The 26,232-nt window shown below is 41.4% G+C and overlaps 1 protein-coding gene across 46 annotated transcripts in view; it reads right to left on the bottom strand.

Moving 5' to 3' along the window:
- RIMS2 (regulating synaptic membrane exocytosis 2) overlaps nucleotides 1-24,682 on the bottom strand; it is a 448,541-nt gene extending 423,859 nt beyond the window's left edge. For 16 of the 46 annotated variants that reach the window (XM_061373319.1, XM_061373320.1, XM_061373343.1 and 13 more), the window contains exon 1: nucleotides 23,565-24,656. In XM_061373319.1, the coding sequence (XP_061229303.1) occupies nucleotides 23,565-23,734 (170 nt within the window). In that variant the 5' untranslated portion in view covers nucleotides 23,735-24,656. Of the gene's footprint in view, nucleotides 1-23,564 lie in introns of all 46 variants that reach the window. The other 30 variants (XM_061373306.1, XM_061373310.1, XM_061373309.1 and 27 more) reach the window with 8 other exon arrangements.
- Between the last annotated feature and the right edge of the window lie 1,550 nt (nucleotides 24,683-26,232).

Genomic DNA, 26,232 nt, shown 5'->3' with positions numbered 1-26,232 from the left:
TGTAACAATTTTCTGTAACTGACTGAAGAGAAGAAAGGTAAAAGAGAGAAAGGAGTTGCGCTCATTTGAGATACCAAAAAAATGCAGGTGGGAGAACATTCAAAACCACATAAGGAAAGGAAGATACAAGGTTCAAACCTAGCAGTGATTCTCTTTTGTGGAAGAATGAACACCAAAAATTCAAAAATTTTCCACAAAGTGGAAATAACTTTTTTCTGATCCACTTTAATCAGTAATTTGGGTTTTGCAGTAAGCCACCTGACATGCTGCCCAGAACTAGGGGTCCTGGAATACCCAGCTGTCTCTGTTGCTGAAGAAGTAAGGACTGAACAACTCAAAGGATGTAGAATATGGCTTCTCACCAGCCTGCCAGCCAGTCTGCCAAGGAGCTGGGGAGAGGAACTGGCAGAAATTCTGGTTTCTTCCAACAGAATCCAGATATCAAAATTTGTCTGGCTTCTAGCAGCACACAAAATTTCTATCAAAAAATTCCTGACAAAAATTTTAAAGATTATTTTCATTACCTTCGTGAACATGCAAATCCCAACAAAAAGTCAAGGTCTAATGAAGTCTTGAGTACACCCAGACTTCACTGAGGATCTGAAAACATCCCAAGGAGCCTGCAAGAATATACACAGTTGCAGTACTTCTGCAGAATACACTGAAGTAGGAAATTCTATTGATAGAGCTTGAAAATAAATAAACCTTAAATAAAATCTTGAAAATTCTACAAACAAAAAAGGTGCTTTCTCCTCTCAAGAACTTCCTAATGTCACTTTCCACCTGGAACTGCCTTATAGCAGTCACACTGAACAAAACCCAAATGGTCTTCCTTCTGCCCTCCTTCTCCTCACATCCCTTGAATGCCATATCTGATACTGCCAGCCATTCCCACGAAGAAGAAAAACGTCATTGTAGGAGCAAAGTAATGGTTGCACTGGACAAAACCTGCCTGTATCACAGAAAACTCTCACAAGGAATAAACACTGAAAAAAAAAAAAAAAAAAGCAGGTAGTGAAAGGAAATCTAAAGTAGAGGCAGCAAATGAAGAAAGAAAACAAGTGCTATTCAGTTCTTACAAAGTCTTCTTTATCCCTATTTATATAGGATAGACATAGCCAATAGACATAGTAATTATCCTTAAATATTAAATATAAAAAAAACCTTTCCATTATCCCATTTAAAATTATACAAGGAATTTTTGTTCCTGTTTTTAAACAGAGAGACCTAGGAAAACTACACATACTGAAATGGAGTGTTAGACCATAAAAGAAATTGAAAAATACAGGGAAGAGTCTAAGGCTCGCTGAAGAGATCAGGAATGAGTAATACTTTTTCACAGATCACTTCTTTGATCACTTCAAATGAAACCAGAGAAACTTATAGCAGCCAGATTTAGTGCTGTGGTTTTTTTGTCCAATGTTATATTACCTTTATTTCTGACCCAAAGAAATTTATGGCAGTGAGCTAAATTCATTCGTCATAAATGTCCTCACAACAGAGAGCTGACTTGTAAAAAGATTTTTTTTCTGTTGTGTCCAAGGCCTGAAAGGACAGGTCAAATAAACCCTACCTAATAGTATTCGACAGTAAAACTGTTAAAATAAGAATAAATGCCATTATTCACTATTAGACTACAGCTAGGGGCACAGCAAGCTAATTGCTTTATTACAATGGACGGATTAGATTATTAAGAGTGAAATGATTATCAAGTGCACAGTCATGGGGTCATACTGGATTCTTCATTTCTCCTGGAGGCACAGCTGTACTGATGGCAAAGAGTGTTTTTAAAAACTTAAGTATCCAGAAGGCTGCACTTTTCTTTTCAAATGAGGACACTGTCACTCTGATTCATGCTTTAATCATTTCTTGATCAGACTATGTCAACTTTCTCCAAAGGAGATGAGAAAATATAGCTTGTATAAAATTCAGCAACCTCCCTGTCAAACTAGAAGAACTTGAGAGAACACAACTCCTCACGCACTTTTTATGGTTAAAAATATCACTACAGGGCAACCGACTGATTTTTCTGCTGTAGATGCTACTATACTACATGGATAGTAGATACCACAACATGATGCACACTGCAGGTAATGGAATTCAGGAGAGGACCTAAGATGAATCTAAACAAACCTTTAGTTGTGCATCAGGACCCAGATACCCTCACCTCTGAACCATCCAAACCAGCTTCTTTTTTTTTTTATAGTATGCCATAGCTCTCACATAATGCACACAGTGATGCTTCTTTTTTGTGGAAGCCAGGACACAGGGGAATTGAAGGGAATTGGTATACAGCTTAATTTCATCCTATTATAGAGTAAAACTTTAAGTTGAGTTGCACATGTGGATCCAGAGGACTGGAACATGTACCATGCTGCAGATCCCAAAAGATGTTTTCTGAGAAACTCTTGGAATCTCAGTTTGGGACAGAAGTTTTGCAACAATTTTTTTTCATCTGCTTGACTGAACTAAAATTCACATGCCCCTTTAAAATGAATGGCCCATCTTTCCATTGAAAACTTTCTGCAATAACGACATCCTTCCTCAAGGACACAATAACAGAAGCAGAGAAAGAGAGACAGAGATGAACACACTAAGTGTGTCCCGTGGATGATGTGCTTTTGCTCTATTTTTAATAAAAGCCCAGAAAAAGGAACAAAACCTACTTGTGCTGCTTCAGGGGCAACATTTGTTCAAGGCTGTGAAAATGTATTTTGGGAGTGCGAAGGATAATCTAAGTCAGATTTGTTCTTGTTTCTAATCACTTCCTTCTTCGCAAGAATGCAGACAATCCCAAAACTTGCTAACAAATGTTAAGGTCAACTCTCCACCTCTGCCCTGGAAACACCCACACAGCTGCTGCAGATGGAGAGTAGCAGGTCTCCTTCCTGGCCCTGAAAAGAGCTTTGTGTCCCACTTCAGCACTGTCAGAAATAGTGTTGGGATATTTCACTGTATGTTCAGCATTTGGGGGTCATTCTTGACTCAACCTATCCACCTTCTGAAGAATAGGGATCAATCTGCTCTAAAACTGGATAAAACAGATTATTAAAATAAAGAAAGATGGGAAAATAAAACTAGTGTAGAAATGTAGACTACAACTTCCTTTAAGTGTGTCTGACATATTGAGAGAGCATAAATAGTTTGTTAGCAAAGCAAGAAACTAAACAGAAATAAGCAAACGAACAGAAACTGATAGCATCTCGCATTTTGACTGGCATGGCTGACTGTCACAAGCAAATTAAAACCAGCACTTCAGTTTGAAATGGTGCAGCTGACAGCACAAAAAAAAAAAATAAAAATAAAAAAAAAAACCAACAAAAAACACCACAAAGCCTCAGTTCTCAGATGCCAACTGTTAGAAATAACATTAATTAAATATGCCCATTTTAAATTTCTGTACTTTGATTATTATTTGACTAAACTGGATAAATTTAACCACAGATAGAAGTTAATTTTGACAGAACCTGTGAATATGTATTCCTTTATCAACAGATACATAGGGGTATTCCACCAACAAGAGCTAAAAGAAAGATAAAGGGACAGAGATAATTCAAGGCAATAAGATGAACTATTTTTATATATTGTCTACTACAAGTAGCACTAACACATTTTACAGTGTTAGCACAGACAGTAGAAAACTTTTAATCAGAAAGATTTTCTTAATGAGACCCCAAAAGATATTGACTTGTTACTGCTGATTTTTCAAAAATAATTGTCATTTTTCATAAAAACCATATATACACACATAAAGAGGACATTTTAGATTCTTAATATTAGCCAAATACATGCATAATTTCCACTTCATGCTTTATTAATTAAATAGCTTTATTTTTGCTTTAAATCAGAATTATTCTTTAGATACTTTTAGATTCCAGAAAAATCTGTATAAAACTGATTGAAGTAACTCAAACAGTAAGCATGCTCTTAAAGGCTGGTTAACGGACTGTAATGAAGAGAGACAGAGAACCACTGAAAGTGCTCCCTTTGTCTACTGCAAACAAATAAAACCTAAAGCTGTATCTATATACAAGATGATGTCATAAGCTTAAATATCAAGCTGCAATTTCCTTCAACTCCCTTTTTATTATTGTAAGTGCAGTACTTGCTACATGCAATTATTCTTGAACCTTAACCCCAAAGCTATATCATGTTTGTGGAATATACACTGGTTTCATTGTTTACTAAAATGCTACTCTTTATACTGCACATATTCCACAAACTGATATTACACAAGAATATCTGGAGGCAGCAAAGTAGCCAAAGATGAGTGAGATTAATGAAATATTTAACTTTAAAAAATATATATATATAGAAAGGAAAAAACTCTAAAAGCAACAGTGAACATGAGAACTGCTGACACTAAAAGATTTGCTAACTTCTTCACTACTTTGTAAATTCATTTTTAGCAGGTACAGTGACTAGCGTGATTAATTTCAATAGTTATAATGGATAACAGTTATAAATCTATAGTTATATATATAGTTATAACAGTAGAATAATAATTCTACTATTTTACCAGGGCATTCTGGGCAAATTCTCCCACTTTTATGTATTTATTTTACTGATTTTATCCACTTATCTACATCTAGCGGAACACTAGACATTATGATGTTTATCCACTTCTAAGAAGGGAAAACATTATCAGCCTTTGAAGAAATTACCAGAAAACACCTTATTGTGTAGGAATGATGAAGACATTGGCAAAATATTAGCAGCCAATCTACAATCCATGCTTTCAATACATGCAGCTCCAGCAATATTAAAACAAAAAAAAATATGGAAGCCTGTACAGTGATTATGAGAATGCAATAAAGATTCTCTTTATCAAGTGAGAACAGAAGGAATCTTACAAAACCAAAGAATACATCTCCAGCACAACAGAATAGGTTTTTATTTGTTTCAAAATTTTCCCATGCTGGGCACTATGCCTCACTTCAGATTGCTATTCTCTCCACTCTTCCACAGACAGCAACGCCAGCTCAGGAACTACAAATTCATTGCTCAAATTGTGCAGGATAGGAGCGAGGCTGTCTGCAGTCTCTCGTTCCTGCATGGCCATTATAGGTTTTGACATAAAAGATGAGGAATAATGGGACTAATTTTTTTTCTTTGACAGTAGGATTAAATCAGAAGTGATCTAATGACATCAGTAGACTTATAACAGAATAAAAGAATGCAATTTCAAAAAAAATCAGGCTCAATCATTCTATTATGGAAACAAAATTTTCAGGAAAGCATCACAAAAAAGCTATAAAGTGTTTTTATTTGACAGTGATATGGACTAACCCAAATATTTTCTTACAAGGAACATCCATAAAAATTAGTTGGGGAAAGTGTACAATTTAAAATTTTTCTGTATTAAAAGCTATAGGACTGACTGACTTAAATGACCATCTTCCAGAACCCTGGAATATACATAAAATGGAAAAATTGGAAAATCCTACCCTGTATAACCTAAACGTAAGTAAAACTAAAAATATTCAAGTAGCACTTACATAATTTAAAACATATATTTGGAGCACTGAAAGAAATATGTCACTTCTTGGATAGAAAAAATGTCTTAAGAAGAACATGCCCTCCATAATTTCTTTTTTTCAGAATAATTCCATTATCACCTCAGCCAGATCTCTATTGAAGTTCCATCTCATTTTCTACAGAAACATCTAGTGTAAGTGCATCTGCTTTACATACAGCATTAAGGGGAAAGACCTTTAATTATTTCATTTTACAATAACAAAGGCATTCACACAACCATACAACCCATAACTGAGTCACTGTAACCTAGTCAGACGCAGTACATGTCATAAACCGGTCACTGAATATTAACCTGTGAAAAAGTAAAAGCTTTCCACACCCTCTGGAAATTCGTGTCTGATATTTATGGAAAATACTACTCAAAATAAAGTTTGTTTTAATAAAATTGCTGGTTTATGAGTAAATATGACATTTGAAAATGTATAATTTATTCATATTTGGGGACAGCAAATCATTCCAGAAGAGTGCACTTTGATTCTGAAAAGAGGACCATCACATTCATTTGGGGATTTTTCACATGTTACCGTGGTAAAATTTTGCTTCTGTAGTAATTTTTATGAGTATTCTAGGGGGAGGCATAAGAAAGGAGACAGTTGCTTCATTTTTCAGTAAAATACAGATCAAAGATGACTGTTATAGCAATCCAAGAGGAAAAAAAGAAGAAAAAATTCTAACCAATGACAGAGTGTAGCTCCTAATGAATGCTGTCTAATATTAGCAACCAAGTAGTACAAAATATGTGAATATTTAATAGTCCTAGTCCTAATAATTTCTCTTCTGAAAGAATGAAATGACCCTCTAAATATAGCACTGCTCTAAAAATAAAATAGCTAGGTAGGCATTCAGAAAATTTCAACTAGCATGGTAATATTTTTACTTGCTGTATTTCTCAAACATTTTTTTTTTTCAGAAAAAAAAATTTAATTAAGTCAATGAGGCTGCATGTCAGATGCACAAGTAGTCTGCAAGGCGGTAACTTAGCAGAATCAATTGCTTTTATTACAATTAGAAAAAGAGTAAATGTTTTGATGCAAGGTCTATTTTTTCCTGATGTAATGGCATAGACAGTAGCTAAATTCACACTTTCTGCTTCTCTTTGTAATCCTTCAAACTTTCAGTAATTCATGTATTCATGACCCTAGCATATTGAAATTCAATCACAGTTGTTGTTATCTACAGGATTCATTATTTAAAATGATGTTTTAATAACATATTAAATTACAACAACCTTATTTATATGTCCTCTTTTTTAAAATATCCGTGTAACCTACATTTCTAGTAAATTGTAAACAGAGCCAAAGCCACCACATAATTTGAACCCAAGATCTCATCTTGATACAAAAACTGACATACTAGGGGTAAAGTCATTCTCCCGTTATTTTATACAATAAAAAGAGTGTCTGGTCACCTGTACAACTATAACAGCTCAGGTGTGCAGCAGTTAAAACTTTCGCAACACATCTTTCATTATTTATGTCCCAGATCACACTAGAAAATCAAAAACACAGCTAGAGCCTCCCAGAGCCCACTCACTTAGCCAGCTTCATCCAAGGTATTTCCTCTCTCCTTTCTTTCCACGACCTATGAGCTGAACAAACTTATCCCATTATATCAGGAAATCAGATTAAGAATGTCCAAGAAATAAAAAACACACATACACTATTTGATACAGATATACAAAACCTTGTTCTATCTGAACTAACACCAGTAATGGTCTTCCAACTCGTTATTCAACAGAAAAAAGTTATGAGCATTTCCTTTGTTTTCCTCGTGAGAAAACTTTCAAACTTTAATGCTGGCTGCATTGACCCATAAACCTCAAACAGCAGCTTTAAAACTAGAAATCATTTCATATGTGTTGACTGCTGCTTTTCTCAATGACTGCAACATAACCAGTCATTGCAGACTGTGGAAAAAAAAAAAGGTGGAATAAGTTCATTGCTCCCAGAAACTCCAGAAGACTGTAGCTAATTTCTCCCAGCCCCTCAGCGCTGCCAGCTCAGCAGCTTGCAGAACTTGCAGTAAACCAGATTAGTTCCTTTTCATACCTTAAAAAAATTCCCTGCCAAAATGAAGAGGAAAATACTTTTCTTAACATTAACTTCCCTGAAGTCACTAGACAGTTCAGCAGACACTTCCACTGGAGCCACGATGGTGTCATGGAGTCAGGAAGGACCAGCTGGGCTGGCAGGAGGGCTGCCTATATTGCAATGACAGCAGAGAACTGCCTGGAGTTCTGGAGCTGAATTTAGACCCTCAGAGCTGGCTCCTGGAGAAGCCTCTCTTTCTTGCTGTGTAAATTCCCCAGGGAACCCAGGAAAAGTGGCATCGCTAGGCTTGAGTTAGCCTTTGTAAATATATTTGCAAAATACTGTGGTGGATTGACCTTGGCTGGCTGCCAGACACCCACCAAACCTCTGTCATTCTCCTTCCTCAGCAGCACAGGGCAGAAAACAAGATGGAAAAGGCTGAGAAAGGACGGGTTGAGATAAGGACAAGAAATCACTCACCAGTTACGATGAGTTACAGGCAAAACAGACTCAAAATTTGGGAAGATTAAATAATTGCCAATTAATAACAAGATAGGACAGTGGACATAAAAACAAAGCTAGAAATACCTTCCTCCTACCCCTTCCTTCTTCCCAGGCTTAGTTTCACTCCTGAATATTCTACTTCCACCCCCCAAGCAGCACAGGTGAGTTGGGAACGGGTGTTGTGGTCAGTCTATAGCACTTCAGCTCTGCTGCTCCCTCCTGACGCTTTTGCCCTGCTCCACCGTGGGATGTAGTCCTTAATGAACTGCTCCAACATGGATCTAACCAATGGGCAGCTCTTCAAGAAACAGCCCAGGCATGGGTCCCTCCCAAAGGGTGCAGTTCTTCAGGAATGGACTGCTCTGGCAGGGATCCCCTCACAAGCCACAGGTCCTGCCAGGAGCCTGCTCCAGCACAGGCTGCCCACATGGTCACAGCCTCTTTCAGGTATCTCCCTCTTCCGGCGCAGTGTCCTGTCCAGGCTACAGGTGGATATCTGCTCCACCATGCATCTCCATGGGCTGCAGGAGCACAGCCTGCTTCACCACAGTCTGCACCATAGGCTGCAGAGGAATCTCTGCTACAGCACCTGAAGCACCACTTACACCACCTCCTCCTCTCCTTCTTCACTACCTTGATATCTAGAGAACTATTTCCCCACATTTTTCTCACTCCTTTCTCTCATAGCTGCTGAACAGCATTTTTTATTTTCTCTCAAATATGTTATTGCAGAGACACCACCAGTGTCACTGATGGCATCAGCTTTGGCCAGTGGTAGGTCCATTTTGGAGCTGGCTGAAACCAGCTCTGTCTGATACGAGTGTAGCTCCTGGTGTCTTCTGACAGAAGGCACCCCTGCAGCCTCACGCCAACACCTGGACACGTAAAGCCAGTACAGATACTTAGTCCAGACTGCAAAAGAAGTGATACAATTTTTAGTTACAAACCTAGTGAGTTACAAGCTTCCATATCCATATTCCAAACTCTTACATAAGTTTTCATTTATTACGGCATTATGAACCTAATTCTGAATTAAAAGGCAAAGAATAATCGGGTTGATGGGCAATAATTCAGTAACAATCACACACAGAGAAATTGTTTGAATAAAAACTTATTAAACTGAAACTAAGGCTAAACTAAGTTTCAGTAATGTAAATACAAAAAAATATTATGCAGATGTTCCAACCATCTCTAAAAGAGACACTAATAATGACCAAACATATTAAGCAATGGCAATTCACAGTACAGCTCTTGTCTAAATCTCCTTCCACATCATGATAATACCATTCAGTAACTTTTATAAATACTGAATAATAGTTACTTGTGTCCAAAACAGAAGATATTTAATGGCAATTTTCCTCTTTTAACAAAAGCCACCATCTTTCTTGTGGCCAGGTTTACTGAATACCTAGCAGAGCCAAGGGGAAGCAGGAGCTATTTTAAAATAGGTCATCATTATTAAGGAAGTGCTTAGTCTTTATTGGTGTTAGGAACAGCAGTCCCTTTCAAAGAAATAGATTACTACAATAAAACACTCCTAAACTCTTGTCAAGTTAAAATCTTATGGCTATGAAAAGTGACAAAAAATGCTGCGAATTCTAAACTTCTCTTTCTTATGACCTAACCTAAGACTAAAACTGAGTATATCACTAAATTATTTCAATAATAACAATATAGAAAAAATACACAACAGAGCCTTTATTCAATGACTGAACTAATGAATTTTACTAGTAAACTTTCAGGAAATCCTTTCTTATTAAAAGAGTACACGTAATCTGTGAAAAATATTTTATATTCTTTATATGCACAACAGGTAAAAACTAAATAGATAAAAAACCCCTCTGACTTAATGAATCTCTTACTTCTAAATACCTTATCTTAGTGAGTTAAGAAATAGTTACTTAAGTCTAAGATGTTAAGTTGGGGCACAAGTGTCAGTGTGATCATGGCCTAATGCTACAACTATTATCACTCTTCTTTGTGCAGAACAAATATTACCATTCAAACCAATAGTTAAAAGTCTAACTAAATACTTATTTCGTCTTTCTCCAAATAAAAGCTTCTTTTATACATGAGAATATCTGTGTTATAAATACTTTTCAAATATATAACTCAGAACAAATTTTAGACAAGAACACTTGGTAAATTCTGCGGAAGACGTTCTCATAAACACTCCAAGTAGCTAAAAACACTTATCTTCCAACCATGCCTAAAGAAATTAAAAATATATAAATGTACATCAGTGCTCAAATGTACTTCATTAAATTTCATTCATCTTTGGCCACCTGCATGTTCAGATATCAAGCAGACGGAAGAATTCAACACTTTCAAGCATTAAGTACTTTCTCTGTACTCTATCCTGAAAATACCTTTTCTTGGCTCAGTGCCTTCACAGCACCCTCTATAGCACTTTCTCAGATAAACCGGGTTGGAAACTATATATTTGGATTTTCTGATACATACTTTTAAATGTGGAAGATACAGTTTTAAAAAAGAAACATGGATACTATGTAAAAATACAAATTTTTTTTCAATCATATTGAGATTTAGCTTACCTTTACAACATGCTAACTTCTGAATTTCCCTAGCATTTTTTGGTAAAGTTCAGAGAATAATTAAAACTACTGCTTCACTTGAAATGTCTTCTGATGTGACATACATTATCACGGAAGTAACATCAACACTTGAAAAGTATTTCCCATTCAGTTAAGTTTAGCTTCACAAATCTACCACTTATACATAAATCAGACAATCCACAAAGCATCCACAGGCACAACTTTGCATCCAAGCCAATAAATTATTAAAAAATCAGAACAAGAAGGTTCATTCTATTTATAAGTTAAAATTAATTTCTTATTTTTAAATAGTTCATAGTGCTTACTGTGATATGTCATATCTGCAATGTTACAAGTAGTTTGAAAAAAGGAAGACTTTCCCAAAACATTTTAACTTTAGTACAAAACACGTGTTCAACGTAAGTATAATCCTCAGCCTCCTAAATGTGACAGTGATGCTATTTTTCTAGCTGTTAGATAATACATTGTTCAGCTGTCACTTACTGTGTAGCAGTTGGTTACACAGAATGAAATAAATCATAATTGCAGTCACTAACCAAATTAATGGAAGAATGCTGAATCAAAACCCATGTTCTCAAACTGTCTTAGGACCTGATTCATCAAAAATATATTTGATATCTATACCACATAACATCTGCAGATACCAGTTCATCCAGGCTTTTAAAGCAAGAAAGCACTGAAGTCAGAACTCACAGCAATTCAATAGTATTTTTTAGTAGACTACTATCAAAAGGGAAATACCAACTTGTAAACGCACAATAGCTAAATAAATATTGTTTCAGCAATCACTAACTGGCAGAAAAGAAAAAATTCAAAGCATATAAGGCATTCAAAGTATATACTGAAATGTCTCTAACTTCCATTGATACATAACAAAAGAGAATGTGTAAGTAATAGAAAGAAATAATAAACTTAAGCTGAGTTTATAAAGTTTTCTTAGGCTCTGAAAGTCACACAGATTTAAGGTTGCAATACAAAAATCCTATGTTTGTAACTTCTCATCTAGCAACCAGACTACCTTAAGCTATGAGTTTCTATGAGGCTTAAAATATCCATTAATCATTCTTCTCGGTGAATGGCATGTGAAATTTTTTTTTGCAATGTACTTTTGTTGATAGGTATGCTTAATTCCACATGCTGGAAAGATCTTATTTTCCAGGGTCTTCTTTTAGATCTCGTTCTTCAAAGGCTTTTTGAACAAAGTATAAAATATATGTACGGCCCAGCACAAGCACTCCAGGAGGTTCCTCAATTCTGTGGAAGACAACTTCCTCCTGCAAGTAACAGGAGCCAACACAGAGAGGTCCCATGCTCGACCTTGTGCTCACCAACAGGGAAGGGCTGGTTGGAAACGTGATGCTCCAGGGCAGCCTTGGTTGTAATGATCACAAGACAGTCGAACTCGTGATCCTCAGGACAGTAAGAAGAGCGTGCAGCAAACTCACTGCCCTGGACTTCAAGAGAGCAGACTTTGGCCTCTTCAGGAACCTTCTTAGTAAGGTTCTATGGTATATAGCCCTAGAGAGCAGGGGGCCCCAAGACTCTTGGTTGATATTCAAGGATCACCTGCTACAAGCCCACAAGTGTTGGGTCCCGACTAGAAGGAAGTGCAGCAGGAGGGCCAGGAGACCTCTTTGGATGGATAAGGAGCTGCTGAAGAAACTTCGAAGGAAAGAAGAGGCTTATAAAAGGTGGAAGCAAGGACAAGTGGCCTAGGAAGAACAGAGGGATGTTGTTCAGGAAGCTAGGGACCAGGTTAGGAAAGCTAAGGCACAGTTAGACTTAAACTTGGCTACGCATGTGAAAGAAAACAGGAAGGGATTCTACAGTTACACTGCAAATAAAAGACAGACTAGGGACAACATGGCCCTCTCTGGAAGCTATCAGAAGAACTGGCTACCCTTTATTTGGAGAAGGCTGAGGTTCTGAATAACTTCTTTGCCTCGGTCTTCACTGGCAAAGGCTCTGACCACACCATCCAAGTCTTAGAAGGCAGATGCAGGGACTCTGAGAATTAAGACCTTGGGCCCACTGTAGGAGAGGATCTGGTTCAAGACCATCTTAAAAACCTGAACGTACACAAGTCCACGGGACCTGAGGAAATCCATCCACAGTTCCTGAAGGAGCTGGCAAATGAAGTTGCTAAGCCACTGGCCATCATATTTGAAAAATCATGGCAGTCAGGTGAAGCTCCTGACAACTGGAAAAAGGGAAATATAACCCCCATTTTCAAGAAGGGGAAAATGGATGACGCAGGGAATTACAGACCAGTCAGTCTCACCTCTGTGCCTGGCAAAATCTTGGAGCAGATTCTCCTGGAAGACAAGCTAAGGCACATGAAAATCAACAAGGTGCTTGGTGACAGCCAGCATGGCTTCACTAAGGGGAAATCCTCCTGACCAATTTCGTGGCCGCCTATGACGGGGCTACGGAACTGATGGACAGAGGTAGAGCAGTTGATGTCATCTACCTGGACTTGTGCAAAGCGGTTGACACTGTCCCACATGACATCCTTGTCTCTACATTGGAGAGACATCAATTTGATAGGTAGACCACTTGGTGGATAAAGAATTGGCTGATGACTGCACGCAAAGAGCTGTGGTCAATGGCTCAGTGTCCAGCTGGAGACCAGTAACAAGTGGTGTCCCTCAGGGATCAGTGTTGGGACCGGTCTTGTTCAACATCTTCATCACTGACATGGGCAATGGGATTGAGTACGCCCTCAGCAAGTTTGCCGATGACACCAAGCTGCGTGGTTCGGTTGATACACTGGAGGGAAGGAATGCCATCCAGAGGGACCTTGACACGCTTGTGAGGGGGGCTGATGCCAACCTCATGAAGTTTAACCATGCCAAGTGCAAGGTCCTACACCTGGGTCGGAGCAATCCCAGACACAGCTACAGGTTGGGCAGAGAAGAGATTCAGAGCAGCCCTGTGGAGAAGGACTTGGGGGTGTTCATTGATGAGAAAATGAACATGAGCCGGCAGTGTGCACTCGCAGCCCAGAAAGCCAACCGTATCCTGGGCTGCATCAAAAGGAGCGTGACCAGCAGGTCGAAGGAGGTGGTCCTGCCCCTCTACTCTGCTCTCGTGAGACCTCACTTGGAGTATTGTGTGCAGTTCTGGTGTCCTCAACATAAAAAGGACATGGAACTGTTGGAACAAGTCCTGAGGAGGGCCATGAGGTTGATCGGGGGCTGGAGCACTTCCCGTATGAAGACAGGCTGAGAAAGATGGGGCTGTTCAGCCTGGAGAAGAGAAAGCTGCATGGAAACCTCAAAGCAGCCTTCCAGTGTCTGAAGAGGGCCTATAAGGATGCTGGGAAGGGACTCTTCATTAGGGACTGTAGTGATAGGACAAGGGGTAATGGGTTAAAACTTAAACAGGGGAAGTTTAGATTCGATATAAGGAAGAAGTTCTTTACTGTGAGGGTGGTGAGACACTGGAATAGGTTGCCCAGGGAAGTTGTGAATGCTCCACCCTGGCAGTGTTCAAGGCCAGGCTGGATGAAGCATCGGGTGAGATGATTTAGTGTGAGGTGCCCCTGCCCATGGCAGGGGGGTTGGAACTAGATGATCTTAAGGTCCTTCCCAACCCTAACCATTCTATGATTCTAAATGTCTAATTTAAGATGAGGTGGATCACACCCTGAAAGCACCTCTTTATTTCCATTTCCTTTAAATTTAATTTAAAGAGATTTCAGATGCAAGACGTCTTACACTGTAAATATTCACACCTGGTCAGAAGAATCCCAGTGATACTCTGGGCTTAATCCTTAACCCAAGCTCTAAATGTTGTAACACAGGAATGAAAATGGTAACAAAACTGAGGCAACCATTTTCATTAATGAAGCAGCTCTTTATGTGCTGAACCTAAAGAAGTCTGATTTTGTGAGGACTCGTGATTGCCTTATTTTGATGTCTATGGCTGGTTCTTCCCTGGAAGGACTCCCTGGTATGTAATAAGGTGTGAGCAGACTTTTCCATGGTCAAGAACATGCCCAACCCCTTTCCACTACCCATCTATTTCATTAGTTAATTAAGTATCCTTGGGTCCTCAGCTTTTTTGTCATATTTGACTGCAAGTCAGCCAACAACTTCCACCAACTGAGTAAATACATCAGAGAATGCAACTGTTTCCCTTACAGCACTACAGCACTTATGCCTTTCGAGGGAGGTGTAAGATCTGTGGGGTAGACCCTTCACAACTTGAGAAGACTTGAACACAGCTCTCTTCCCTAGTGGACAGGCTATGGACAAAATTGGAGTAAGATTATTCTGCATTCTACCAGTGAAGTTGTGCAACTGTGCAGTCAGGAATGTGAATGTATGGACAAGCAAGAGAATGTCTAAATAGCTCTGATTAGGAGACTCCAGAGGCAAATCCTCATTCTTGCTCCAAGGGCTGTTTGTGCATTTTATTTGAGCACTCTAATGCAAAATTCGTAAGAGGCATCTGATACAGGCAGAATACAATTCAACAGGGATGAAGACAAACACTGTGCATAGCTGATGTAATCAACTTCAAAATACAAAATAAGGAATCATTGATTCAGCAGGCATTCTGCAGAAAAGCATGTTGAAGGTACAGCAGATCACAAGCTGACCATGTCCAAGTCCATAATTCTGTATCACCACAAAAAGCCAGAACACATAACACTGACTGGACAAGGAAAGTGTTCAGTGCAAGACATGTGGTGTTGTCCTTGTGCTCTCCCCATACACTTTTGTTTGGAATACCATGTCTAGTTTTGGACCTTGTATTTCAAAAAAAAAAAAAGGAAAAAAAAAAAAAAAAGATCAGTTCGAAAGTGTATAAAGAATAGCAACAAGAATGGTCACAAGTCTAGAAATACAACCTGCTGAGTCCACAGAAAGGAGATAAGAAGAATCTACAGGATGAGAAATGATCACTTTTGTGAAAGATCTGAAAGGTTGCTGCAGACAGAAAACTAACAGACTGTTCTGCATTTCCACTGTAGAGTAAGTAGCAAATGGCCAGAAAGAAATTTAGGGTTAAAACTAGGGGAAAAAAATCTAATAACTCTGAGAACCTAAGACTACTTACAGAATTCAAGGAATAAGGAATCTCTATTCCTGGTTAAGTCAGTAGTTGGATTCACTGTTACACCTTTCAGTACTAAATTAGCATCTGAAAAAAATATAAAAGTTTCATACTGGACACAAGAGTTTTACCATAAGATCTGTTTGGCCCACCCCTCACGTTTTCCCATGTAGGCAGCAGAGCACTTGCAGAACAGATTAGCTTGAACTCTGTGTGTCATCTGTTATGTGCCCTTGCTTTGGCCATGAAACCTATTTATTTCCCTAGCTAGGTGAGCCCTCACAGTTGGGAATCACCAGATTAGACAAACAAGTGTCAGGAATTGCTACTTATAGCTGGTCATACCTTGAGGCAAAGGATGAATTGGAAGATCCCAACCAGCCCATTTCTATTATTCTGTGTGTTCTCTGGGCTTTAAACAGCTTTAAGCATTACTTCTCACTCATTCATTCTGTAAAGAAGTAAATTTATAAATGCACCAAGAGTCAGAGCAACACTACATGCAAAAAGATTTCTTGCAAACATTCTGGAGTGCTCATTTCTGAAAAGTTATGTGAAAGACAGTTGCAAAACATTTCTAAAGAAACTGACTGCTTCTAACTCACAACTTTATTTAAGGGTCAAAATATTTGAGGTCCTTTATATGATTAAGATAATACACATTCTAAATAAAGACTGCCCTCACAAATACATAGAGCCAAAATGCCACATTATATCATATAGCTACCAAGGCTACATGACCTGTGATATATTCTATGTATAAATAAAATATAGTATTTATTATAAGAAACCATTCACCTTAGAAATATTAATGTTGAAAAGAGAAATAAGTAATCAGGAAGTATTTAAACAACTTCATATGAGATATAAGAAGAAAAAATCAACCCTACAGAGACAGTGAAAAGTAACCTTTTATGCTTTAAAGATTTTCTTTGCGAATTTTCTAAATAGCAGCACTCAGACCTTTTCGGAAACACAAGTTCAGGTCTCACTAACTCCTGCTAGAACAAACAGGATATCTCACTACAGTTTTCGTAAAAGCGTTTAAAGTTTAAATCCAATATATTCTTTAGAGTTTCACATTAAAACTTTAAAACTCCAAAAGATACATAAAGTCAACTATTACAAACTTCTCCCCTATCAAAATGCATGAATTTTATTTCAATTTATCAAAATGCAGCTAAGATCACTCTGCAAACATGCTTAGGCAGAGAAATGTGATGACAGCTGATATCTGAATTCAAGACTAGAAAAGAACTGTCTTCTACCTTCAATGAAAACAGAACAGTATAAACTACTTTGAACTCTTACTCCCCCAAAATGATACGTATTAACTTCTGAAATGAACTACTACTCCCCTGTACAATCTTGTATTGTTACATTAACTCTTATAATCTCAGTCCTGACTGATCCCTTTGCATCTTCAAGAAAATACCTTGGAGAAACAACATGAGGAAACAGTCACAACACAGTATCATGCAGAGTCAGCTTTTCAGCAAAGCACCAATTCTCTAGTTTTATCACCAGAAGTTTAACAAAACACAAGATGATGGAGTTTACTGAGTTTACAAAAGTACTACCAGACTTGATGTAAACTGCTCTTAATAATAAACTATAATATACCCTCAACAGACAGTTATACTTCAAGGATGTAACAGTTCCTCCTATTACACCACATAGCCCTCCAAAAGAGACAAAACCTAAACTCAGTGAACATTGATAACTCTGGTTTGATCTGAACTTAAGATTTATAACATGAATGCATTTGTGAAAGACAACTGGTTTTGAAAGCCATTTCTAAACAATTAGTATTTAGATTCTTCCTCCTCATGAGTCTAAATTAAGAAGACTCACTCTTGCCCATTTTTTAAGAGATTAGGTTATCCGTGATAACTTGCAGCCATTAACCATGGTATAGTAAGACATATGATTAAGACAGCCCACATGACCTAATCTTAACTTTAAAATCATTGCCCTCTCAAAGTTCATTTCTAAGGTGTAATGTCTGCTGCAGTCAAACAAGTATAGAAGAAATCACAACTCCTCATTTCTTGTGTTTTCTGAGTTTTATCTCCCCAAGTTCCTCTCAAAAAAGGACATCAGAGAAAATGCTCGAGAAAAAGACAGCAATACAAAAGTATCCTTCTTGGAAAAGGTAGGCCTACAGATGCTAGAAATATTCATAACATTCTGACTGATTGTAAATGTGGTAAAATGGTAAAACTTTCAGGAAGCCAGAAAAACAGAGGCATGAGAGGAGGCATTCAACTGAAATAAATTCCCAACACTGTCAAATCTACCTTACGGATAAAAACTGAACATCCATATACATGGTTAAATCCATATTCCACTGGATTACATTTCAAACAACTACATTAATTTTTCCTCCTTATTCCAGAACTCTGAATATGCTGCAAGTATTTTAAACATTCACTGGCAGGTTAAAAAAAATATTTTATATTAGTTATGTAGTAACCTATCAGTTCTGTGTATTTTTGCACTTGCAATATATCTTCTAATTAAGCTGTTATTTCAATGGAAAAATCAATTATTTGACATTCTCAGTTATTTAAACATTACCCAGGTCACAGATATGGGCAGACAAAATCCAGAGTGGACCATTCAGTCCTCTAACCTCACCTCCAGACACCACTGCATTTCACCCATTCACCGCTTTCTAGGATATAGTCTCAGCACCTTAAATTATGATCTACACTCTTGTCTTTCAGATGTAAAATTAAGTTGCAGAAAGAGATTTATCAGACAAAATTTTAGAAAGCACATACTGACTAGTGTTAAATACCTAGTTTTTCTGAGTTCTTTGTTAACTAAATCCTGTATCAGTTTTCCTTTTTTTCCACCCCATATGATGTCAGGTCTTTGCACATGCAACCCATTCTGCTTGTACTTCTTGAATGTGGGAACATCAGCACTATTGCACTCTTCTGAAATTTTACTCAACATAAACATCAGCAAGCTCAGTAATTACTGTAACTGCCAGTCTGTATAATCTCTAGATACATTCTGCTTAGTCACTAAGAGGAAGTACTCCTGCTAATATTTGTAGACACTGCCCAAAAGTATGCTAGATACTTTAGAGAACAGTTATAAACAGCAGGTCTTCTTGAAGACCAAATGGTACAAACACAACATCCTGACAAGTATTACCTACAATATAAGATGTCTAAGCACGTGGCAAGAGAGAAGGGCAAGGAATAATGACCATTTTGAGAGAGATCCAAAAAGCAGTACAAATTGTTAAAACAAAAGATAGAGGAAATGATAACATTAGAGGGAGCAGAGAACGAGGTGGTAAGAAGGGAAAAGGGCATGAAACAGGGCAGGGCATGAAATGGGACACCTATCTTCCTCAACTATGTATTTTTGTATGACTTCCACTATCACTTATTTTACACTGTGTTATTACTTTTAAAGTCACCTTGATCATATTTTATTTTATAATACATAGAAACAAGAGCAAAATGATGAGTGGTATAGCAATGGAGTGTTCTGATCAGCACTCCAGATTCAGACAAAACACAGCGTAAAGTTATGGAAGCATTAACTTAAACAACTAACATTGCCTGGAGTACTAGTTTATCATCAAGCAAAAAGCAAATCTTTTTGCATTACCCTATACACTTTCAAAATCCTCATACATTATCTCTATTTTCAAAAAACAAAATCCAATAATCACCACCTACATTGTTTTCATCCCTTCAGCCCTGAAATCCAAATCTTAAACACACAATGTTTTTAAAGCAGTGTAAATCAGAGTTGATTATTTATAAAGTAGGATAATTGTTTATAAAGCACTACAATAGCTTTGTGAGGCAGATATTTACACTACTGGGACTCACAGCCATCAATCTATCACTTTCTCTCCCTGAGGCCCAGCATCCTGCCCCACATCCCACCCACCCACAGTGCCACATGGATCCCACACAGTCTAGCTTCTTTGAGGTCTGCTTGGCAAAGATTTTGTTTCAGTCAGTGTAGCTACCCAATTTTTACCACGGCTGTACAATCACCAACAAGGCAACTAAGCACAAGGAAGCCGCAGTCAGTCAAGCCTTCCTCAAGCTTTCTCTGGACTTGAAAGTAGTGGCTAACAGAGAGCCACCATTCTGTAGCTAGCCCACCATGTTTCCATCTGTCTTGTCCCCCTGGATAAAACAGATGACAATGCCAGCTGATTTTAGGTGGACAAATACAAAGAAATCTTTTATAAGGACCTAAGGACCTCATGGTTAACCTGTGATGTTTTGCAAATTCATGAAAAGCTGGATGATTTAATAATGAAATTCCTCTTGGGAAAATTTGTCTTCTACTAGGCCAAACTATCCATACCCAAGAGAAAATGAAATGTCTGTATTTTCAGAGCTCCAGAGCTGACTTTACAAGGAGAGCATTTTATCTTTAAAATAGCTAGGAAAAGGATCTCAAAACTCATGATTCTACAAACACAAAAGTGTATATGCATACCACACAGGCTGAAACATTAGTCTTTATAAATAATGTCAGCATCCTAGCATCTTCTAAGAATCTTTTTTCTGTGAGTATCCTCTCATGCTAGTCCTTTCATATAGAAATAAAGTACAAATTAAAAGTAAAAAAGCACATGTGCAAAATATACATTCGGTGACCTTGTCAAAAAGGCACCATCTTAGTACACGACATTCAAAATGAACTCTAAGGGTCCCAAAAATTCCATAAGGGAGACAGTCAAAGCAGCAGAGTTTGATGCCCATCCTTCTTTTTAAGGCAGAAGCTCCACCACAGGAATACGGAAGCTCCATCACAGGAATACAGTGCACAACTGTAGCCAGGCGTATTTCACAGACCAAACCAGGCCAAAGGAGAGAGCAAATCTGGAAAGCTTCTATTCTCCATGCCATCATGTTCCAGCAAATCCTGGCAAGAATTCATGCTGACCTGATCACTATTAGCTGCTACAGATTACAACTCAATACCATCTGCATTTCCTTTCCCCAAGAAGAGTAAAACAAGCATAAGGAGAAGAAGTTATGTATCTATTTTAAATCCACACATATTTACCCCAGGGAGTGAAAGGAAAAGAATAAATAGTCCACATTACAGATGTGAGTCACACTACTTAATGCACTTTTGGAAGATGCTCAAATACCACACTGATGGGCACACCATAAGGATCTGAAAAGCACAAAACAGAAATAGAATGGAGAAAGGAAGTAGAGCCCAGCAACTAGCCATTCATATTGACACTCAAGCACCATAAATTATAAAAAAAAAAAAAGAAAAGAGGAAAACCATGCTTGCTGCTTTCTACAACATTTGAACATTTCTTGTGATAACATTTCTAAATGTCAACTCTTGTTTTCAGCCTCCCTTTTTATCCTCCCATAATTCTCCATGGAATGAAATGACACAATTTTATTGCTTAGTCAGACAAAAATACCTCCCACTTCAAAAGGAGCTTGCCTTCGAGGAGAATTACACTTGAACAAAGACGGCAGGATTTAGCTCTATATTTATCTCTATGCAGTAACAGTAGCTCATTCACATAAATATGGGTTTTTTTCTTTCTTCTGCTTTCTCTTCTCTTGACAGAGGGAAAACATCTGTCAAGAGAATTAAATTCAGTAATATCTACCTTAAAATCCAGTGCAAGCTCTGGGATGACTTTGTGGAGGGCTGTGCTTAATAAATCTGTAGATGTTTTCAGAAAAAAACATGTACCTGACAGTTCAAGGAGCTACTTCACTTTAAGAAAAATTAAACTGTCAAGTTACTCATCTGACATCAGGTCACTTGTCAGCATCCTGTAAAATACTATGGGCCATCTATCCAAATCCCACTGGCAACAGCATTTTCCTGAGAAAGCTGTTTTAGGCTATCCACTGTGTTTAAATTTGATGTCACACAATTTCCCTTGCGTCTTACACTCATCTTTAGCAAGAAAGAATGAGAAATGAAATATCATATGAAGTTTATCTTTAGATTTGTGAAGACCTTTCTTTTGTCCATTCTCTGCTTTCAAGATTCTGAAGACTTCAAATTAAAACAGTTCTGATTCCTTTCTTAAGTTGGTTTTACCTTGTTACTACTTGAGAACAGCTTATTCTCCATTTGTAGGCTTAACAGTTCAAGCCGATCCTAGTATCATACTGAAATTGTCCTTTGTATTGGACCAGAAGTAGTACTGTCTGCAACAAAAGCTGCCAGGAGCGGTGTTTAAAACTGCAATGCTATTACTAAATATCTAAACTGCAACTTGAATAATTTTCCATTTACCTTCTTTGTTAATGATTTTTAGGGGTGCAGAAATTGTAGACAAAAATTGGTGGGTTTTTTGATATGCCACGCAATTTAGCACTGTAAAGGAGTCTAAAATGCTTTAAAAGTATCACAATAGCAAGCAAATTTTATAGCTGGAGATTGAGAGGCAGTGATAAAACAAGGTATGGCACTTTATTTCCAGTGCTTGCACCACTCTTTCTTCAAAATGTTCACCCAATAAAAGAACCTTTTTAAACGGACATTGAAATAGTTTGCGAAGATCGCCTCACAGTTTAGTAGGTGCCACACAAATGATGGCTAAAGTTTTTGTTATGACACTAACACTAATGCCATGAATCTTGGAAACAGACTTCCACAGCCAACAGCTAAAGCCCAGAAGCCAGCTTCCAGGTACTGAGTGTGATGGGCCAGCTGCAGGTAACAAGACCAAGACACAGTACTGATTTTGGTATAAAAACCAGCTTACTGCTTCAACTTCATTGCACTCATAAAAGTCACAGCCACGACAGCAGTAGCTTTGCCTATTTTTAAGCCGTTAGAAGTCCGCATGATTCCTGTGCCACCGAGAGAGAACAGTTTCCTTGAGTTTACTCCACTCCCCTCTCCCGGCAGCCGAGGGGAGGGCACGGCCCACGCCACACACCACGGCGGGACCCGCACACCTTTGGCAGGGCCGGATCCCCCCGAGGCCGGTGGCTCATGCCTTCCCCACCAGTGTCCAGCCAGCAACGGACCGGGCTGCAAGAGCTGCAGAGCCGCGGACAGCTCCCGGTGCTGAAGCCGGGCCGCGGACAGCTCCCGGTGCTGAAGCCGGGCCGCGGACAGCTCCCGGGGCTGAAGCCGGGCCGCGGACAGCTCCCGGGGCTGAAGCCGGGCCGCGGACAGCTCCCGGGGCTGAAGCCGGGCGGGCTGCAGGGAGTCCCGCTTCCCCAGGCGCCGGAGCTCACGCTTGGAAAGAGCAGCGGGGCGGGGGCGGGCGGCAGACACGTTGTCGGGGGAAGATGGCGGCTGTGGCAAACCCACCCCAGCGAGACGGATGGCGCCTAGGCCCCGGCGGTCTCTCTCTGCCCCGGGCGGCCGCACCAGCGCCCCGCAGGGCCGGCGCCACCAGCCCCGAGCCCGCCGCGCCCCCGGGACGGGGCCCGATGCCGCCGTTCCGCCCCCATCCGGCGGCGCCAACCGCCGCCCCGACCCACCCCCCCTTCCTCCTGATGGCACACGCCGGGTGAGAACGGCACCTGTGCGGCCATGTTGGGCGCCTTGCCCCCGCCAGCGCCGGGGCGTGCGGAGTCGGAACCGCCACGCCGCCGCCCGCCCCGTGCCGCGGGGCTGAAGCGGGCGGCGAGCCCGGGCCGCGGCGCCCCGCCGCCTTCCCGGCCCCGACGCTGCCCCGCCGTATCCCACACTCGCCCGGCGCCGAGCAGCTGCCGAGGCACGGGCACCCCTGCCCGCCCCCCAGCTGCCCGGCTCCTCTCTCCCACCCCGGCCGAGTAGTCCCCCGAGGACAGGGAAGAGACCTCCGCGCCCGCGACCACGGGCCGGGAGAACGAGAAAGGGATGCGCCCGCCCTTACTTGAGCACAGATTGCTCCTTCTCCTCTTCCTTCTTCTGGCGGTCCATGACGGCCAGAATGATCTTCCGCTCTTCCTCCGTGAGGTGGCTGAGGTCCGGCATCTCGGGCTGAGGAGCCTGCGGAGGCTGGGGAGCAGCGGGGCCACCCCGGGGCCCGGCGGGAGCCGACATGTTTGAAGGGAGCTCGCCGCCGCTACGGAAAGCGCTGCCCTAACTCCAGCGGGAGCGGCCGCCGCCGGCGCCGGGAGAAGCACATACAAATCAATACCCTGTAATCAACCGGCAGCCTAATGACGGCCCCTCCGGGGAGGGGCGGGGTGGCCAGCAGCCCCGACCTCGCTCCCACCCGCCCGGCCACCGGCTCGCCGGGGGCAGCGGGAGGACAGGGACAGAGGGGCCCCGGGGGCGAGCTGGGGGAGCAGGGAGGGGAGAGAGCAGAGCTGGGAGAGGAAGGGCCAGAGGCGGGGTGTGGAGGGAGCGCGGAAAGGGCAGGATTAGCTGCGGGAGCGCTGTGGTTTGGGTGCGAGAGCGATTGTCCTAACTCCGAACACCCAGAGGGGAGGGAGGGGGACGGAGCCAGCGGCGGGGGTCAGGGGACGGGGACAGAGGCTGCCGGGATGGGCGAGACGGGGACCGGGTGACAGCGGGGCCCCGGCGCCCAGGGGCGCGCAGCGGGGAAAGCCCCAGCGGGCGAGCGCCAGTCCCGGCCGCCGGCCGCGGCTCATAGTTCCTCGCCGCCGTCCATGGAGGGGCCGGCGGAGCACCGCGCCCGCCTCCCGCCGCCACCGCCTCCTGCCGCCGCTCCTCGGCCGAGCCGCGCCGCTTCCTGCCGCCGCCTCGCTTGGCTGGTGCTCTCTCGGCTGCGGGATGGAGTCCGCCTAACCCATGGCATGGCGGAGCGCCGGAGTCACGGGAGGGGGCTCCGCATCGCCCCGCCGCCTCCCCCACCTCAGCGGGGCCGGGGCCCAGCTGCCGCCCCTAGTGGCACCGCGCGGGTTGGGCGGCGACGGCCCTTATTTATTTATTTATTTACCCCCGCACGAAAAATGGACGCGATAAAAATCACGCGAGGAAGGACAAGGAGGAGCCAAGGCGGCGGCGACGCGCTGGGAGGACCGATCCCGGCGGCCGCGGGGGGGCAGAGGGCGGGGAGAATCTGCGCGGCCGCTGCACTCGCGGCGGGGGCTGCCCGGGGTCCAGGCGGGAAGGGAGGGGTACCCGCTCGGCTGGGCCCGGCCCCGAGCGCAGCCCCAGAGAGAAAGAGCTGTCGGGAGCAGCGTCGGCACCGGTAAGAGGAGGCAGCGAAAGGCGAAGAGCCGGGAGAGCAGCGGGTCCGCCACAGCCCTGTCCCCTCGAAGACCATACGGCGTGGTCTGCAGTTAAGGCTGAGAACCAGAGAGCGACGGCAAGGAAGGCTCTGGACAGGTTCCCCCCGGGCTGGCAACAGCACCGGATTTCGACCGTGCGGGTCAAGCCCAGCAGAGCTACTGCTCCACGATCACCTATATAGCGTCCTGCGGACGTGTGCTTAAGCCAACGCAGGTTGTGAAATTTCCCCCCACCTCTGGAGAGATTCCTCCAACCCAGCAGAACAGGAACATGACACCAGCGAGAAAAGCCTGGAGAACGAAGTTCTCCCACCCTGGAAACCAGGCAGTGGTGGACTAAACCTCTCAAACTTCTTTCGCTACCTCTAAATGCTGCACATGGTCAGTCATTTTGATTGCAATAAATACTTTCTGGAGAAAGAATCCTACAATGCCCCAAATGCCATCCAGCCCAAATAAACAGGAAATAACCTATTCAAGAACACTGAAGAAACAATTCAATCCAGATCTGTAGGTTTTCAATCTGTTTACAGGCAGTAAAGTTCTACCTAATGCTCTGTCACATTATGATACATAACTCCTATTTCTGGGGTTGTTTGGTCTGGAAAGGGAAGGCTCAGGGGAGATTTTATCTCTCTCTACAGCTACCTGAAAGGAGGTTGTAGTGAGGTGGGGGTCAGTCTCTTCTCCCAAGTAACAAGTGATAGGACAAGAGGTAATGGTCTCAAGCTGCTCCAGGGGAGGTTTAGATTGGATGTTAAGGAAAACTTCTTCACCACGAGGGTGCTCAGGCATTGGAACAGGCTGCCCAGGGAAGCAGTGGAATTACCGTCCCTGTAAGTGTTCAAGAACCATGTAAATGAGCCCCTCAGTGACATGGTTTAGTGGTGGTCTTGGCAGTCCTGGGGTAATGGTTGGACTTGATTATTTAAAGGTCTTTTCCAACCTACCTGAGTCTGTGATTTCACATCAGTATTGGTTTACCATATAAATGCATGTAGCAATAATAAAATGGGTTTGTAAGGTTTAGTTTGGACAGTTTGGACTCTCCACCACAAACCATAGGTTCCTGGTGCTGGCACTATTTTTAATGGACTGTAACTTCAAGTTCAAACCAGGTACAAAGGCCTGAGATTAAAAAAAAAAATAAAAAGTCATCTTCTTTAAAGTATCCTGGTTGTGATTAGCTATAATTCCTCATCACATAAACCCTTGGATGTAGCTCTGCTAGCTGAGTGGTTTTGCATGGAATATGGGGTTGAAGACATCATTCTTTCAGGAAAACAAGTTCTGGAGGAAGAGATAACCAGAAGGACATGATAGGTTAGTTGTGGTAAAGGA

Source organism: Neopsephotus bourkii, unplaced genomic scaffold, assembly GCF_033783945.1.
Source record: "Neopsephotus bourkii isolate Nb327-2 ecotype Australia unplaced genomic scaffold, CSIRO-AGI_Nbou_v1 NB_1630, whole genome shotgun sequence".
In the NCBI taxonomy this organism is placed as follows: domain Eukaryota; kingdom Metazoa; phylum Chordata; class Aves; order Psittaciformes; family Psittacidae; genus Neopsephotus; species Neopsephotus bourkii.
This window is presented reverse-complemented; position numbering and strand designations above follow the sequence as displayed.